General features: G+C 40.7%; 1 protein-coding gene across 2 annotated transcripts in view; it reads left to right on the top strand.

The window, feature by feature from the left end:
- Positions 1-16,984, top strand: part of arnt2 (aryl hydrocarbon receptor nuclear translocator 2) — a 76,686-nt gene extending 59,702 nt beyond the window's left edge. For both annotated transcript variants that reach the window (XM_087842971.1, XM_087842975.1), the window contains 7 exons: positions 2,732-2,804; positions 4,256-4,379; positions 4,989-5,091; positions 5,251-5,389; positions 7,222-7,372; positions 14,801-14,946; positions 15,111-16,984. In XM_087842971.1, coding sequence (XP_087699097.1) covers positions 2,732-2,804; positions 4,256-4,379; positions 4,989-5,091; positions 5,251-5,389; positions 7,222-7,372; positions 14,801-14,946; positions 15,111-15,209 — 835 coding nt within the window. In that variant the 3' untranslated portion in view covers positions 15,210-16,984. The remainder of the gene's footprint in view (positions 1-2,731; positions 2,805-4,255; positions 4,380-4,988; positions 5,092-5,250; positions 5,390-7,221; positions 7,373-14,800; positions 14,947-15,110) is intronic.
- Positions 16,985-19,834: the final 2,850 nt, after the last annotated feature.

Genomic DNA, 19,834 nt, shown 5'->3' with positions numbered 1-19,834 from the left:
TGGAAAAAAATATTGTTTACACATATTTTGTGTCAAAATATGTGTAAAAGGAGCCAAAACTAGCTGGATGTGATTGCTAAATAAATATATGTAGTTAGATAAAACATGAATAATTACTGCAGGGCCTGATAGGTCACGGGTTGAAGTTTGAGAGCGATCAGAGTGAGTCAGAATGAGGGAGTGTGTCAAACTAGATTAAACAAATGAACTTTTTCAAGGAACGACATTACTACTAATGTAACCTTGAGGGTTTTTAAAGTTGCTAATAAAATTTTGACCTCATCTTGTTGCAAGATGGGATCAAAATGACCCGTCCTGATGGCTCTAGTGTCAAGAATGGCTCCTTGACACAATGTATGATTCAGTGAACAGCAGATGGATCAGCTGAAAGACCAGATGTGTCTCTAAGGTCCTGTTGCTGAATTTCATTTTCCTATTCCTTAAGGACCTGAAATTCACATACTGTTTTAGGCCTGCCGCTTTTTCTGTTGTCCTCCATCGGCACAGGTTACTCAAATTTTACTGCATAGCTAGCTGACACGTGACACGTTTTGACTAGGGATGCAACGATACCAATTTTTTCAAACCGATACTTGGATCTGAGTACTTGCCGATACAGAGTACAAAAAACGATACTTCTACCACACACACACACACACACACACACACACACACACACACACACAAATACAATGAATTGGAAGACAGGTTTTATTATATTCCCTGTCGATAAAAAATAAAATCTTAATAAAAATGACCACAAAAAAAATTTCAAGTGAAAAATAAGCACTTCTGTTAAATTATTGCAGAGTCTCCACATTGTAATTTAACAAAATATCACTGAACTATTGGCACTGTCTCGAGCTTTCAGAATAATAAATAAACACTTCTGTTTGGAATAAAATAAATACAAATTAGGTTTGCGAATAAAATAAACTTTTAAATTATTGAGTGTCCATATTGTAAACAAACAAACAAAATTATTATTATTAAATAAATAATAAATAAAATAATAATTGGCCCCCTAGTGGCCAATCTAAAAAACTACAACAGAAATGACAAGCCACCCTCTGATTTATGAAATAAGTTGGTATCGGTTAACTTTTACGAGTATGAGTACACACACATTTTACAGTATCGGCCCCGATACCCGATACCAGTATCGGTATCGGTGCATCCCTAGTTTTGACTATAGCTCTTTGGGAATCACCTTCTTGATGCTCAACTAAGGAAATGGGAAGAAATGATGTGTTTTTGGAACAGGCTAAATGTTACAAAGCCTAAAGTTAGAATTTAAAAGTGGTTCTTTGATAAGTTGTCATTCATTCCTTAATTTGAATTAACAAAAGGGGAAATAAATCTGAACATGAGTGGAAAAAGCTGCCATTGCCTGAAGAAAAATACAGAAAGAAAGTCAGATCGCCTGGAGAACATCACTATAAACATCACAAGAAAGTCTGGCTCCTTCAAAACATTAAGGGTCTCTTCACTGTAACAAGCAGAGTCTGTGTTTTGCCCTCCTGTGTGGTTGTACAGAATATCTGCTGTACTGGTCCTTTGTTAAGATTAGTAAATAGTGGACTCGTTAGGTTAATATTAGCTCGTTTCTTCACTGCTCTGCAGACAGGCTGCATCAGCGCAGGAATGTGGAGGAGTGGAGTTCACAGTGTTGTCAGACACTCCCCTCACTTCTCTTTTTAAAGATAAAAACGGCACCAGTGGGTCGGTGTTGTTCATCTAATTTATTTGCACTGGTCTAATTTCAGCTCAGGCTGGTCAGTGAGTGCATGGAGCTGTCAGTTATATTCAGACTAGTTTAATAAGATCAATCAAGGTCATGTTGTCTTATCATAAATGTAATAAATGCTCAACCAGCCAATGTTACACCAAACCAGCGTCCTTCAGCTGACGATGGTGTTAGTTACAGAGTAACAGAACAAGGGATTTTTAACATTGTTTCTAAACATGCTAATTTTCTTTTGAAATTAACAATTATTTCATTAAAAAAAACAGTTTTTGACATATTGAGTGAGAAGAAATGATTATTTCTCATCTTGTCAGCTCGTATTTCCTCTTCCTGCTGTGGAGACGATCCTGCGTTTATTAAGGCTTTCTGACTGAAGTGAAATCAAATAATGCTGCAGTGCAGCAACCCTTAACCTGAGGATGGAGCTAAACTGAATAATGATAAAGTCTCTACAGAGCAGTTTGTATAATCCTATTTCTTTACACCAATCACTTGTCAATCGTGATGACTGTTTTATGAAGTCTGGGATGGATTATTCTCTGTTTTCCTTTCATAAAGCAGAGAATAATGGAAGCATCGATCTATCATTATTTAACAAATTCTCTCATGAAGAAATCATGTGTCACTCAGTCACAATGTTCTTTAGCAAAATGTACTTATGAGTAAATCGCACTGCTGTGTGTTGACACACACTGCGTGACTGAACATTTTGCTGGCAGCCTTTGGACTCGCTGTTCGTTGTAGGTCTTCTTCAACAGAGCAAGACGCTGAGTTGAGGGTTCTCGAGTCTTCAGGAGAAACATGTTTGTATGTTTGTCAACAACCTAAAATACTGATATGAAGTCTTTGGCTGTGCCTGTACTTTATACTCTGTATGAATATTTCTATTGTTCTTATTGTATTAAATTTAGAGTTGATGTAATTGATCATTACATCATGTGGTGAGTACAACATGTGTCTAAAGTGTTTGTGTGGTGCTTTCAGGCAGCTACAACAGCAGCAGGCAGAGCTCGAGGTCCAACAGAGAGATGGACTGACTGCCTACGATCTTTCCCAGGTAACCCTCTTCTTTGGGATTCGATGTAGTTAGACCCAGTTATTGAAACGTTTTGAGGGTTTTTATGTGAAAGGATTTACATAAAAATCGGACATTTGTGGCTTCCTGTTTCCATTGTTTGCGAGGTGACAAACATGACAGCAGTGAGGTGAACTGAGATGGTTGCTGACTAGGGCTGGGTATCGTCACTGATTTCTAGAATCAATTCGATCCACAATTCGATTCGATTCAATTCGATTTGAATATGGTAAATTTTGACAGTCAGAAATATTATAATTCAGATCAGTACATTTACATATTTTTATATCTATAAAAAAATGAAGCTGACACACGCAAGACTTTATCAAAGGTGTGAGCATCACAGCAGAGGCCTTTGTGTCAAAGTAGCTGAAGATAAAACAGAAAAACATGAAGGTGATCAAAAACGAAAGAAAACCATTAACCAACACATGAACATCACCTCTGAAGTTAGAGCGGTTTGATTAGAGACACGGCATTTTGCATTTTGAATAATTTTAAAAAGTTAAAATTTGTTCAGTATTGAACGGCAGAAATGAGGCTTTCTTTTCAGAAGTATGTAAACGGAAAAAAAACGTCGGCCGACAGCGCTGTAACCAACGGTAGACTTGTGTAACAAGCAAGCGAATAATGCAGAAAACAGTACAGAGAGAGCTGTGCATGAAGTGTGATTTTATCGTGGTCGAAGCAAAACAGGAAAAGTCAGAGTGAATTCATGACGATGTTTATGTGAAGCGTAGTTTGGATCTTCTTTTGCTGCTGGTTCAGTCAGTTTTGTTTTTATTGTTTGGAGAGACATCAAACGAACAGCTATAGAATCGGCGCATAAAGGGCGTGAACACAAAGCGCCGACCCGCCGAAACATCAGAATCAGCGAGCTGTTGGCTTTCAGCCCCGACTGTGTCCGTGGCCGTCGGGTGAGAAAGGCGTCAGCGCGCTGATTCTGATGTTTCGGCGGGTCGGCGCTTTGTGTTTACGTCTCTGTGCAGCATCTGTGTTCCTGCTCTCATTTACTGTTTTAGCTGTTTGGTGGTTGTTGAAATTTTGTGAGATTTCACCAGAGATTCTGGCGTTTCGGGCAAAATAAGTTTATATTAAAAAATCGATTCAGGATTTTAATGAATCGATTTCACGTTATTGAAGCCAGAATCGATTTATAATCGATTATAATCGATTATAATTGATTATAATCGATTATAATCGATTATAATCAATTATAAAAACCCAGCCCTATTGCTGACGTTGTTCTTTTTTCTTAAAATGTTTGCAGTGTTTGATAAGAGAAACCTCGGCAGCTTGTCTTCATTTTGTCTAGGTTGCAGTTGTTTTTTTAAATATACTTTTAAACCAATCAGCATCCAGCCTGAGATACGTGTTTACTGCATTTTTTTTGTTGGTTAAATCGTGCCTGAAACGCAAAACTGTACCCTCAGGTCCCCGTGGCCAGCGTCGGCAGTGGAGTTCATGAGGCTGGAAAAAACATCGACAAGACAGAAGCCCTGTTCTCCCAGGAAAGAGATCCACGTTTTGCTGACATGTACACCAGCATCTCCGGCTGTATGACACACACACACACACACACACACACACACACACACACACACACACACACACACGTGTGTATTTATATCCTTGTGGGGACATGTCACCCTTTGCCTGGCTGCTTTTCACAAACCCTAACCATCAAAAATGAATGCCTGACCCTGAACCTGAGCATAACATTTTGAGGCTCAACAATGCTTTCAAACTCACAGGGACCAGGATTTTGGTCCCCACAATTATAGTAAACTTCCAATTTTAGGTCCCCACAAAGATGTTAATATCGCACACACATCTGCTGTTTAACAAGACAAACTGGACCACATTTCTGTTGCTGGTCAGTGAGACACGGCTTATTTGTTGCAGTGATGAATCACCTGCGCAGACAGAAAAAGCTCCTGGTCTCTCAGCCTGACAAACTCCAGCTGTTGTTAACGGGACACACCGTCTGTTTGTTTCCCTGCATCACTAACTGAGTACATGCAGGGCCTCATGGCAATGACATGCAGACAGTTTGCAAGTGCACAGCACAGTTAGGTGTTAGCAGAGGCTTCATCACACTCAGCAAACCCATTATTAACGTCATGGTGTGATCATCTATTGTTTGTTCTCTGTCCATGTGTGAAGCGGGCGATAAGAAGATGATGGTTCCCTCCTCTACAGCCGGAGGACAGCAGCTCTATTCCCAGAGTTCTCCCTTTCAGCAGGGACATTCGGGCAAAACTTTCAGGTACATGTTCATGGTACATGGTTCATTCCTTGGACTGGGAACACTGGGAGCATCGTCTGGTTCCAATTGCACTGTATTCCTATAGAAAGGTGGAGTGTAACTGACCTGTTTTTTGTTTCGTGTGTGTGTGTGTGTGTGTGCATGTTTTCATGTAAGCAGTTCTTCTGTGATCCATGTCCCTGGTGTGAACGACATCCAGCCATCAGGTTCAGCCAATCAAAATCTAGCTCAGATCTCCAGGCAGCTTAATCCAGGCCAGGTAGCGTGGTCAGGGAACCGCCCCCCCTTCTCTGGACAGGTAACACACACTCTGACACGCACACACTATTATTATGTGACTATGTGCGCTAAAATTCACCCTCACAACTAAATACTAACCCAAAGTTCTCAGTTTAAGAAACCAGGTCCTCACTTTAAAGACCTGATAGCACCGTATTGTCCTGATACAGCACACTGCTCTCTATTACTGATGGATAGCTGTGGTTGCTGGAATTTCTAACAGTGGAATGGAAGGCACGCACACACACACACACACACACACACACACACACACACACACACACACACACACACACACACACACACACACACACACACACACACACAGTGTTTATAAGTTAAATAAATACCTAGAATCAGCTGTTTCCATGGTTTCCCTGATCCTGACTCCAGTCTCTGGTGCTTGTTAACAGATGGACTTGTTGCCGTCTCTGTTTCACATTCTTGCTAAGTGACTCGCAGCATATGTTTCTTAATAGGCTCATCCGTCTTCCACATGCACTGCCACACTCGTCAGGTCGTTCCACTCTCTACATGCACCTCAGAAAACAGCCAGATGATACAAGAGATAAACACTGTTGGATGAAACAATCACAATCATTACCTAATAAGAGAAAAGACCTCTTGTTCTAAATCTCCTGTCGCTGGGCAGCTACAACATTAAATAAGAACAAATACGTATCAAAGATGCAGTATATATAAGTACAATCATGTAATTACTAGTTTGTGATCTTGACTTTGACCCATTTTTCACCCAAAAGAAAATCAACTCGAGCTGTTCCATCGTATCAAATTTGATCAGGATACCTTGAACACTGTGGGGACTGCTAACAGACAGAAGCTCTTACAATAAGCTCCTTACATATCATCCCACGAGCTCACGCTGTGTCGTTATGTATCTCAGGAAAACTGGCAAAACGGAGAAGCATCACCATGAGAACTAAGAGGATAAGTAGTTGCCAGGTGCTGCTGATCAAAGGCAGATTATTAACTGATCAGCAGCAACAGTCGGTTCCTGTACACTAATGGCCTCAGCATAATTGGTCGTCATGGCAGGTGCAGGTCAAGCACAGTAGCACCTTGCAGACATTGAGTCGAGCACGTTTCCAGAGTCAAATGTGAGGCCGTGTGTCTGAGGCCTAAAGCTTCGGTCATGCAACATGAAATCACATCTGCAGACCAGCCAATTTCTAACAGAGTGGCTGGACCCAAAGAAAACTCGAGGTGCAATGGCAAAGTCAAATTTCAGACCTCAACCCAATTAAAATGCTGTGTTTGGACCAAACTTCAAATAATTGAAGCCAGAATGTAAAGTGGGCAAAACTTCCTGATAAAGTCGTGTAGGACAAACACACGACCCGTCACACTAACACGCTGTATGGCTAGGGATGGAAATTATTGCCCAAATAACAGAATATGCAGTAGTTTGGTAAAGTGAAATGGGCTTATGTATAACTGCCATAGAAAATAATTTGTACTAAGTCATTTAGCTAAATTTGGATTCAAAGGCGGATAAATAAGTAAATTTATTATAAGGGTCGGTATTCAGTATGTGTGAAATAGATGTATAAACAACCCTGGTTTGCTTTGTTTCAAGATTCAAAGCGTTTATTGTCGTGTTTGCAAAGTAAAAGCATTTCTCTGTACAATGAAACTGTTTCTCTGCTGTCCACACAGACGCAGGTTAATGTGTACAAATAGATCAAATACAAATAGCATTAATAAACAAACAAAAAATGAAGTGTTAAATAGATTTATGTGCAAAGAGCTATGAGAGTAATATGCTGGTTTGATATGTGCATAATTATTCTTACTGTTAGGTGGATTTTAACCTCTGTCTTTGTTCTAAAGTCCAGTAAAGCCCAGTCCAGTCCTTTTGGTATTGGTTCTGGCCACAGCTACCAGACTGATCCAGCCTCCTACAGTCCGCTGTCCTCCCCGGCCACTTCCTCCCCCAGCGGCAACGCCTACTCAGGACTGACAAACCGCAGCACAGCTTTTGGTATGCACGTCTGTTTACCTCTTATTCTCATTGTGTTGTGTTTACATGTGTAACTTGGTCTTTACTGGCATGTTCACATCCTTTCATGTGGTACAGATAAAGGTGCAGCCCACTGTTCCATGATTTCCATCCTCCCTCCACACGAGCAAGCGAGTTTCCACAGTCCACCATCTCTCAAAAGACAACATAAAAGCTCATTGTTACTTTCTTCAAATTGACTTGTTATTAAGTGATGATTAGTGACTATTTCACAGAGTATTTAAATAACAGTATGAATCTTCACTTAATGCCAGACTGAGTCAAAAGGTTTTTCTTCCTATTAAAATGATGTTGTCTGAAAACATTTCAGCATTGAAAGCATTCGAAAAATAGAATGCAGAAGTGAATCGACTACAGTTCAGTTGTGTAATTGAAGAAAATAATTTGCAAAAAAAAAGACTTCTCTGCATAGTGGAAGCTGCTAAAGAAAGAAAGTGTTAGAGAGGCTGTAATGCTTCTTTGTGACAGCTTACAGATGATAAAGTCAGACAGCTTCTCTGATACAGGACCTTATGATATAAACTCAGGAGTCCTGTTTGTGCTTGTTGTGACTGAACCTTATTAACCCTTTAAAGCCGGTCAGAGCAGCACGCTCTGTTTTGCGTAACTATTTTTAAATCCCGGTAGCTCTGTAACCACGTGAGCTAGCGCAATAATTTTTTTTGCATATGAAACCGGAGGAGTTGTACTTACATCTTATGCCATCAGCTTGTCCTCGGTCACAGTTTCCTTCCACATATAACTTTGCAAAAACTGCATAAAAAGCACTTGCAGCAACAAAAACATAATATTCCAGAAACACGCTTTGCTGATCCGATCAGCTGATCAACACTTCCTACGTCCATCAGCGCGAACTTTTGCATGTCCGCCGTGACCTAAATGGTAAATGGACTTGTTCTTATATAGCGCTTTTCTACTCTGTCTGAGCACTCAAAGCGCTTTATACAACTAATTCATTCACCCAATCACACCCATTCACACAAGCACTTTTTTCTGATCTAAGTGCTAAGTAATCTACCATTCATACACATTCACACTCCGATGGATGCATCGGAGAGCAACGCGGGGTTAGTATCTTGCCCAAGGATATTTGGCATGCAGACTGGAGCAGCCTGGGATCGAACCACCGACCTTCTGGTTAGTGGCTGACCTGCTCTGCCACCTGAGCTACAGCCACCCCAAAACAGGAAGTGACGTCATTTTTGCAGAAATGTAGTTTTTACCATCAGGGCCTCATGAGCCTATACTGGTGTTTTTAAAAGTTATCTTTGACTTTATGACTTTCTGTGTGGTTTCTGGGATGCTTAGGACTCATATTGCACTGCTGGAAATAGTTTATTTTGATGCAAATTTGCATTATAATATTTATTTTCGTTTTTCCTGCAGTGTATAAAAATTGGTGTATTTCAAAAATAAAACTATGAAGACACTCAAAATAAATTTCCTGTGGTGGGAAACTATTTTGTGCAACTTTTTTGTATTTACAGTTTTGAGGGATAAGCCTCTTAAATTTCTCTAACTAGAAATATATGTTAAAAAAAACAAAATGATTTTCAATTTTTTTGTAGTTTATTGCACTTTTTTGCAATTTATGTAATTACTATGCACTTAATGCAGACATATTATTAAAATTTGGGCTATAATGGTTGTATTGATGTATATCAACTTGAAATGCTCCCAAAAATGGCTCCACAGCATGTAAACATATAATATAAGCTCTGGCGGACTTGGTTCTATGGTAGGTCTTAAAGGGTTAAAGTGTGTTCACAGACTAACATGCCAGCAGAGTCTGGGAGGTGTGTCATTACTGTATTTGTACTAAGAGTGGAGGGTTTGAGGTGATCACAGGAAAGACTTTTATTCCATTATTCAGTGCTGAAGATGTCCCACATGTAGTTTCCAATAGTTCGCCTCTCCCAATAGGACGCGTGAAGTGATGTTGGCTCCAACGTCCTGGACCGTTGTCCTCTCCATGTCAGCATATGTTTTTCTTCAACCAGATGTGTAGATGTAGATGAAGCAGCTGAAGGATGGAGAAGAGGGAAAATGTGGCTCGTAGCAGGAAGAGCTTTGAGCTCTCGATAAATCGGAGCAGCTCTTTCCATTCAGTGGAATAGCTGGCTTACTGTGAACTAATACTTTGTATTTTAACCTTTTATACTGTTTGAGCCTCGACTGTATTTTAGAGGCCTAGTTTGAAGGATGTTTTCAGGTTTCTAACCCTGATGAGCAGGTTGTATTTCTTACCTCACAAATAGGCTCAAACATTAAGCCACTAATGTTTTACCAGTATTTCTACTTTTATAGCATGTATCTAGGCAACCAGCATATGCTGAAAAAGTACTTACTATCAGTGTAACAGGAGCTAAATAAAAAAACATCCTAAAAAGCTTCACAAACTCTCTTCTTTGACACACATATAGAGAAAGGTCGCTCTGTCTCCGACACTTACTAGATGAAAAAGTCTGAAAGTGTCTTTACTGATGGAACTTTTTTTGTGGAACATTTGCACATAGAGATGAAAGTACGATCGTTAAAGTTGCTTTCAAGATTTCAAAAGAAAGCATAAATCTTTACAACCATTTCCATAATGAACCAAACATAATAATCTAGATCTTGGTGCCATTTTCAGTCAGGAGGGAGGCAAACACCTGTTCACACCACTGTATGTGTGCAAAACAATACAGGCTACATGCAGTTACACCACAAGTAGTTTTAGTTTCAGCTTAGCACGATCCTTTAACGTGAGCGAGCTGTAGCTCTGGAGGTAGAGCAGATCATCTACTGTTCGATCCCCGGCTCCCCCAGTCTGCATGCTAAGTATCCTCGGGCAAGATACTAACGATAAGTTGCATCTTCTGCATCCATGGGAGCACGAACATGCATGAATGTTAGCTAGAAAGCACTAAAAGAAGAAGGTTTGTGTGAACAGGTGTAGAGCGCTTTGAATAGAAAAGCACAATATAAGAATCAGTCTGTTTACCATGTTAATTGCAAGTAATGCTCATCATGTTGTATGTATTCTACAAAAGATCTGTATATTATAGATAATGGATTACCAACTTCAAGAAAAAACAATGATTGGTTGTCATGGCTTGTTTTCCATTTCAGTTCAATTAAGATTCAATTTCCTGTCGTGGTTTTGAAGTAATTACATGGATGGGAAAACAGTGCAGACAGAACAGGAGTAGACTGATGTCTGACTGCTTTCCCAGCCGCCATTCATAGACATCAGTATTTTTCTGAGCCACTTTAAAAGTGAGAAGAATAACACAGCAGAGCTGTTTTTGGTTTCAATGAAGTTCTGGTTTCCTGAGCTTTTTCCATGCTGAGATGTTGTGTGGTGTTTGTAGTGTTTAATAAGAATCTGTAGGTCTATTAATATTGTATTATTATTGTAGCTGCACCAAAGCCTGAAACGTGTGGACGTTCTTTGAAAACACATTAATGTGTAATTATGTTTTCCAACAAATTGATGCATTTTCCTAAACTTATAATTGAGCAGGTGCAGGCAGAGCCAGGATTGTGCTTTTAAACTGGGAGGACTAAGAAAACAGAACTCAGCTGACAGCAGTCTGCAATATACTGGCATCTTTAAAGTATACAACATTTGATATGCCAATGCATCGACCGCTTTTTCAGTAAATTACTATCTTGTATTTTTTTTAAACAGGTAAGATCTTCCCGTTTATTCTAGTTGTTTAAGCACACCGCCTTTCTTTAATCCACCTTTCTGTATAATTTACACTGTTTATTGGATCTTAGATAACAAGAACTGATCCTTTTGTCAAAAGATGAAAACCAAAAATGGTAAATGGCCTGTATTTGTAAAGCGCTTTACTCAGTCCCTAAGGACCCCAAAGCGCTTTACACTACATTCAGTCATCCACACATCCACACACTGGTGATGGCAGCTACATTGTAGCCACAGCTGAGGCGAGGCTGCCGGACACCAGTGAAACCAGTCATAAAAGGTTCAATAAGTAAAGCTGTGAAAGAATCATTAGCAGCACTTGTTTCCTCCTGGTCTCTGTGGGTCTGCTGCTTGTTGGTTTTGGCTCTGTTAGGCTACGTTCACACTGCAGGCGAAAGCGCATCAAATCCGATTTTTTTGACCCTAAGCAACTCATATCCGATCATGGTGTGACAGTGTGAACGGCACAAATCCGATATTTTCAATCACTATCTTGCTTGCTATCACTTTCGTATGTGGTGCTGAATCTGATACATATCTGATGTTTCAGAAAGCTGCTGTTTGATGGTCATGTCGCATTAAATCCATCTTTTACGTCACTGACACAAGACAGACGCCAATTATCAGCGCCTGAGAAGACATCGCGAACGCTTCCTGACCATCCGGTGAAACTGTTGGGAAGACAACGTTGGAGAAACGTGAACATTTTATTTGTACTGTATAATCTGCAGATTCTGACAGAAATCTGCAGCTATCCTTTGAAGCAGCGCTCCTCTAAAACAGCAATAAGGATCATTATTAGGTTATTTACATTATTATGTAAATAACAAAATAACTTAAAGCAAAAATTGGGAAACGTGAAGTCCAAAGTCTTTATATTAAGGCCATCAGTCAAACAATACTGTTGGTCTGGGTCTAAACAGAGCGCGTTGTGTGTGACGTCTTCTTTTGCGCATGCGGCCGCTTTGAGCGTTCACACTAGAGCGCGTTTGCTGTCGCATTTTATTTGTAGTGTGAACGAGCAGACAAAAAAATCTGATTTGATCAAAAAATCGGAATTGAGCATCAAGACCTGCAGAGTGAACGCAGCCTTACTCTCACCATGGCTGTGCTGGTTCTTCAGAGGTGCTAATAACTGTGTTAAGATTACAGTTATTGACCAGAATACTTATGAATGAGGTTTTTGCCATGATGTCTAATAACAGGCTAAGTGGGGTACAAGAAATGAAGGTTTAATATTAGCACAAAAAAAATAAAAATGTTGGCTCACCTGGGCTGATAATAGATTTCATTATTTAAAGTGACAGAATATAGAAAAAACATTGTATCGCATTATTTTGGTGGTTACCAAATGTAATTTTTACAGTTTTACTTTGAAAAACATCCATACGCGTTGCTATGACGACAACAACGCAGTTAGGTTGTACCGGATTGTAACGGAAAACAAGTCAATCAGAGTAGAGTCGTGGCGAGTCCTCCAAGTAGGTACTAGTGGAAAAGATTTACTGTCTTAACCTCATGCACCTGTTCGGTTATGAAGTCAGTGACGGTGTCAGTGTTGCATATGTTATAGATGTATATACATTAATGTATCCACATCCATCCTGTTATGGGTTTAACTGGTGTTTTAAACTTATCTTTGTCTGACCCTTATCAACGGGTCTAAACACTCCCAAAGGGGCAGAGGCAAGTCCTGCAGTGTCCCCACCACATGCAGGCACAGAGTGGACTACTCTACTCTACCTGAATGTAGCATCCCCATATCAGTTTAAATAAAATACATTTTTAAATACATACATCATAAAATATAGCAGTTGGGTAATACTTTGAAATCGACATCAGACATCAGATACTGAACACAATTCAGTTTATCTTTCAAAGCTCCGACTCAATTTTCCATCTTTGGTAGATGCAACACACCTCATTGGAAAATGTCTGATTTTAGTTGCACATCTCTCTTTAAAATCCACTATAATACAATCATTCCTTCTGAATCCACTGCTGTTAATGCCACAGTATGATTAAGCCTGTCCATCCAGTCTCTTCCATTTGTCCTTATCAGGGTTAGTTAAGCTATCCCAACTAAGGACCTTCTTCCTATGAGGCCAGCGCACCACATGCTGCCCTGATTAATACGACCCATCAGTAGTTAGCAGTGTTAATGTCGAGTCCATCTGTTTAGGGTGTAACGGGAGCTTTGTGCGCCTTGAGGCAGCTGTCGTTGTGATTTAGTGCTTTATATAAATAAAGATTTATCTGAAATTGTTGCGTTGGTCTTTTTCCTATAACATTAACGTGCCGCTCTAGGGCTATAGTAAAAAACTGACCAAACACAGTAGCTGCGTCTTATGGAGAAAAATCAGGAAAATACAAATAAATGCTCATCCTGTAGTGGGGGCACCGTGACTCCCTGTGGAATAAGGTTGTGGTGAAGGGCTTAAAATGGAGTGTGGTGTTGTTTTTAGATTAAAACACAGAATGTAACTACACGTTGGAAATCTCTTTGTTTCTTGTAGAATTGTTTCATTTATTTTATTTTTTCTGTTGAAATCACAACAGCATAGTTGGTGAGTTTCAATAATACTCCTGTTAACAGCAGCATTTCTCAACATGCATTAGGGGGCGGGGTTTGTGTCGGGCTTTTTTAGAATGAACAATCTTTCAACAAAGAATGTGTGCTTCCAAAAAACTAAAACTAAAATGAGCTTTATCTGAAAAGCATCTTGTCTATCTTAGCATGTGGCCAAAACAGACAAACCTAAGCTGCTTAGCTTTGTTGGGTTTGGATTTTTTAAATATATTTATATTATATTGAGATTTGATCAAACAACAATGTTTTAACCGAACAGCCAACTGAGATCATTGACATGATTTATTTGGTTTTTTTAAATATATTTGTTTAAGTATATTGTATGTACGTATTTAGCATAGAAGATAACAATATTGCTAACCATCCACAAACTGCTTTGGTAGGTGTGACAGGGCGTGGCCTGCAGTGCCGCTGCAGGGGAGGCATCTGCATTCACGCCTCACCAGCATAAAAAGTCTGTACTGGTCCTGTCAGTTGTTGTTGTTGGTGATGTGTTCGACTGGCGGCTGGAAAGCTGCAGCTCTGTGTGGAAAACAGCAACCAGAACAATAAAGATGCTGAAAAGCAAAACTGCCGTCGGGTCTGCTGTGGTTCATTTACAGTAGAGTGTTTTCAAATCCCGATCAAATGATGTCAAAGAAGTTCTTCTTGGATTTAAGATTTTTATTAAATCTTGTAATAAGTCAGTGCCTTCTCTACCATTATTAAATCCTGGAGCGTTTCTGCAGCTCCTTCCTCCCTGCAGCTGTCAGACTGCACAAACAGAGCTGCTCCCAACAAACAGATGTTTACATCAGCGCTGTAACTGCACTGTTTTATCAACCGATTCACACTAGAACCAGGGTTTGCCTCTCATCTGCATTTAATTTAATTTAATTTAATTACGGTACAGGACTCTGTTTGTGGTAACCACTGTCCTCAATGTAAATATTTCTGTTCTGTTTGTTTGTATATTTGTCTTTCTGGCTGCTGTTACACCCAAATTTCCCCTTGTGGGACAATTAAAGGATTATTCTATTCTATTCTATTCTATTCTATTCTAAATGCTTTGTGCATCAAAGGATCTGTCAGAAATGTTTTCACGAATAAATAAATGTGTTTTCAGATGTGTCTGGTGAAAGCAGTCAAAGTGGAGCCCAGTTCCAGGGTCGCCCCAGTGAGGTCTGGTCCCAGTGGCAGAATCAGCATCACTCCCAGCAGACTGGGGAACAGCACACACACCCCAACCCTAGCCAGACAGAAGTCTTCCAGGTAATACTGAGCGAGACTGTCCTGCTGCTGGACTCTGTTTAGTTGGTCAGCCTTCCAGCTGCTGGCTGCTGACCAGTGTACACAGATATGTAATATGTCTGATAAGAGCTGTGTCCTCTGCACACCTCTAACCTCTGACTCTCCATCCCCGTGTGTCTCTGCAGGACATGTTACCCATGGCTGGAGATCCCACCCAGGGAACAGCCAACTATAACATCGAGGACTTTGCTGATCTTGGGATGTTCCCGCCCTTCTCTGAGTAATATCCGCCTTTCTCCATCTTGCTCCTGCTCAGAACTGGACTGATGTGTGCATTTATCTCATGTTCTGTCTCGTTTTTCTGTATAGCTAAATCACCAACACAGCCATGTTAGTCACGATGAATGTCTGGGTGGACATCGTCATTTGCACACATACAAACGTACAGTGCACTGTTGGTTAGGCTCCAGGGTCTGCAGTATGTACCAGTGAACATACCTCATCTCTGCAGAGAGGCGCCTCTCTGTCAGGCGTGAAGAACATTGCTCTGTTTTTGGTTCGCTCGCAAAAAGTGTCTAAAACTGCTTTCTGCAATTAGTGTTAGCAAAACCAGATTACAGGTACGCCTGTCAGAAAGGATTGCTATTATATTAGATTTTATACTTCCTATCTTACAGACTTGTGTGTAAATGGTCATTACTGACACAAGCTTTAGCTGCATCCATGTGGAAGACTGTAAAAAGTCCCAGCACTCTTCTCATTTCCCTTTTTTGTAACCGTAAGTAAGCAAAGCATCCGTCTGATTTTGAGAACACTGCATACCTGTTGACAGCCACAAGTTATTGGCCAGGACACTTTTTTTCTTCCTTTTTTCACTCTTGTGAGGACCATAATTTACAAAATCAGCATCTTGTTGTGCTTGATATAACTTGAAATTATTAACTGAGATCACAGGGGAAGTGTTTATGCTGAATTGACAGATCGAGGGAAATGAAAGCCGTTTCCCCCTCGACGTCTACACATTCTCACTTTAGTTTGTCACCAGGGTGGACACTCCAACTGTTGGTTATTAGGGAAAAAATGCAAGTGTCTGGCATCTTTGCTCTGCCTCTGCGTTTAAGATCCGGAGCCTGTGGTCATCGTTTATACGGTGACAGTTTCTACACCAGCGTGGCAGTAACTTTAACCGGGTCTGTTTGCCTCAGTTTTAGCTTCCATGTATCACTACTCAACATGACAGAAAATGTCTCAGTGCCACACAAACGGCAGAATCACAGGTGCATAAAGGGTTGACGATGTCCACCTCCATCTGTCTGAAATGGCCTCTTGCACATCATTACCAACTCTGCCAAACAGCAGCGGGAGATGAGACGCTCGCCTCCAGTTGATGCTGCAAACGCTCTCTCATCAACTTTATTGTATTACCCTATATGTAGTGATGTCGTAATCTCTAGAAAGAAAACTCGATGCGCCCATAGAAGGATTCTCTGTATACATAAAACTAAATTTTTTACAAAAATCTCATTGCAGAAAGTTGCTAAGGCTTGAAGTGCACTTCATGAAGCTAACTGCTAATCACACCAGCCTGCTTTAAAAAGGGAAAAACCGCCATACCGTCCTAGCAAAGCGCAGTATAAACTAGTGTATTCGGTGTTCTTCAGCTCTCGCTACTTGAATTTATTACTTTATAATCTTTTCAACGATTAAGAGACTGACTAAAACTTTGTAGTGGGGGAGCTTTTACATGCTTGTATAATGTCTCAGACAGATGGGAGAACCTTCAAACATCCTTTTGCTAAAGATCTCAAATTGATGGGTTTTGTTTTTTTATGTTGTTGTAAATAATGTGATTTTTATGTCGACTCGTGTTACTTTCACACAGTACATTTTTGTGTAGGTTTTAATGATATCGTGTCCAATGTGAGTGCATATTTAACTATTGGTATTTAGTTAGTAGGTTAATTGTACATTGAGTTCTAGATCTGTATAAAATGTGTAAATGTGACCCATAATTTTTGTGTAACAAATTGTGCTTGTGACAATAAATTCTTATTGGTTATGTGGCTTTTGTTAGAGGTTCCGTCTTTCATTATTCAGAGAAGTCACTTCGCTCCTAACCCTTAACTAAATCATTTTATCATAAAAAATCTTTACAGATTTTCATATAAAACTGAACTGCAAAAAATAAACACGTCGATCGCCCTTTGAAGATCTCCCTCTGTATTTCTAGTCCCTCTCTGCTCTTGGAGTCGGGTTGCTGAAGACCAATCAGTTATGGACAACTGGAGTAGAGGTAGAGCTGGGTTTTGTTTTTTAGCCACATCCTAAATGGGACAATTTACAGTTAGCCTCGGAAATACAGATTAGTCTGGACCAGGGGTCGGCAACCCTAGGCACGCGTGCCACAGTTGGCACGCGAAGGGTTAACTGATGGCACGGCCATAGCTGGACTGGCCATCGGGCATTTGCTCGGTGGCCCAAGGATTTTTTTATTTATTTTTTTGTAACTGTATAAACAATGAGAGGTGGTGGATTGGCCAGATGCTGGCCGGTGTGTAAAAATAACTCAGTTGTTTGGTGGTGGCATCGTGGAGCTTCCTCAGATTCAGTAAAATTAACAAGTGGTGGAGGCCAGCAGGTGGATGAGGGAGATCGGAGCAGAGACCTGAGGCGGCCGCCGGTCCGAGTGTCAGGTGAACTGAACTTATGAAGAAGTTATGAACTGCAGTCTATTTGGGTCAGATATAAACCAAGTTTAGGTGGAGTTTATTTTCGTTGTGCTGACTTTTTACAGTCAGTTACAATAACTCGTACTGCGTGCTAGCTAGCATGACGGAGTTTCTATACAGCTGGGTTGGTGCTATGATATTACTGATGTTGAACTTTATTCATAAGGTTAATTAGAGTTGCCAACCGTCCCGTAAAAAGACAGAATCGTCCCGCATTCAGAGAAAATATTACTCGTTACGTATTGAGCTGAGAAGGGACGCAGTTTGTCCCGAACTTCAGCTACAATGAAATAGCATTTGTATTTTCTGTTGTACAGTTCATTTGCTGTTATGGATAAAAAGTCTTTTTTTTGTTTCTATATAGTGTTTAACTGTTCATATAGAGCGTTATTACATTTATTGCTAATGCAATCATATGGCACACTGACCTCTGAGGAAATTTTAAATGGCACTCGTCAACAGAAAGGTTGCCGACCCCTGTTCTGGACCATAAGGGAAGGAGTGTACAGAAGCAAAGAAAATCTCCAGGTCCACTCCGGTAGTAACTCCGAAAAAACTCTAGACATGGTAGACAACAACAAAACTGGGCAATACTATGTTTCACAGAAAATCTGTCTGCCACAACTCTAGAGCAGGTACCAAACTCCCGCTGCCCCAACACTAGTTGCTGCACAAGAAGAAGAAACTGGCTCCTCACACACCTAGACGAGGCTTCATCTTCCAGTAACCGTAATCGGTCCAGGTGCATGCAGTCCTAGCTGACGCTGAGGGCTAGAGCAGTAAGGCGGTAGGATGACTCAGTTGAAAGTGAAGTCTCGGTCTCAAAACAGAAAAGAGCGACAGGTGGAACTTCAACTCATAGCAAAGTCCAAATGAGAGCAACTGCTTTACTTCTCTGTAGTGGTAGGTTTGAAAAATCGATTTCCCCAATTCAAAATCAATTTTAGTTTGAATAATGTGTTATCGATTGATTAAATCCTGAATGTAAATATATGTATTTTGCCCCAAACTGCAGAACCTCAGGTTAAAGCTCATGAAACTACTTTTACCGACCGTCATACAGCAAGCGCCTGAAGAGCAGGTAAAAGGAATCCACACAAAGATGTAAACACAAAGCACAGATGGATCTGAGCGTACTGTTTTTCCTTCCTTCAGTTGAAAATGCATTTACCTGATTATGTTTGTTGTGCAAAGTTTTTTTGTGGACTAAAGCAACATTAGCCTCATTTGCATTGTCGTCCAATGAATTCCTTCTCAGAAGTCCAACCACACATTCTTATTGGGTCTAAGAATCCATTGCTTATCAAACCTTTAAAACTGGTTCAGCATGGCCCTAATGGAGCACCACCTGGAGTATGTGCAAGGTTGGCGTGGGCTCTACATGTTCCAACTTCTCTTTGAGAGTTGCTTGTTTCTATTCAGGGAGTCTTCACGTCACAAAGCAATTCCCAAGTAGAACTAAAAAAAAGCTTTTTTGCTAACCTGGCTTCACTTTGAGTCTTGCAAGTAAGAGCCATTTGTAGACAACTGGACTGGACCCAAAAAGCGCTGACATTTCACTATTCAAAGTAGAAAATGAACTAATCTCTTGTGCTCAGTCTAAGTTTTACCCAGAAGAATTTCAAGCACTGAAAGCTGGGAAGGAAATTGGTGTGTTCCAACTACAGGGGGATCACACTCCTCAGCCTCCCTGGGAAAGTCTATGCCAGGGTGCTGGAAAGGAGAGTTCGTCCGCTAGTCGAACCTCGGATACAGGAGGAACAATGCGGTTTTCGTCCTGGTCGTGGAACACTGGAGCAGCTCTTCATCCTCTCGAGGATACTTGAGGGTGCATGGGAGTTTGCCCAACCAGTCTACATGTGTTTTGTGGACTTGGAGAAGGCATTCGACCGTGTCCCTCGGGGTGTCCTGTGGGAGGTGTTGCGGGAGTATGGGGTGTCTGGCCCATTGCTACGGGCCATTCGATCCCTATACAACCGTTGCAAGAGCTTGTTTCGCATTGCCGGCAATAATTCGGACTCGTTCCCGGTGGGTGATGGGAACGGAGGGCTTTCACTTTGGTGGCCTCAGAGTCTCATCTCTGCTTTTCACGGATGATGTGGTTCTGTTGGCTTCATCGGGTGATGGCCTCCAGCTCGCACTGGAGCGATTCGCAGCCGAGTGTGAAGCAGCAGGAATGA

This window comes from Neolamprologus brichardi, chromosome 1 (genome assembly GCF_056152115.1).
Source record: "Neolamprologus brichardi isolate AB-2024 chromosome 1, ASM5615211v1, whole genome shotgun sequence".
Classification (NCBI taxonomy): Eukaryota; Metazoa; Chordata; class Actinopteri; order Cichliformes; family Cichlidae; genus Neolamprologus; species Neolamprologus brichardi.
Note: the sequence above shows the minus strand (reverse complement) of the source record. Positions and strands in the feature narration are given on the sequence as shown.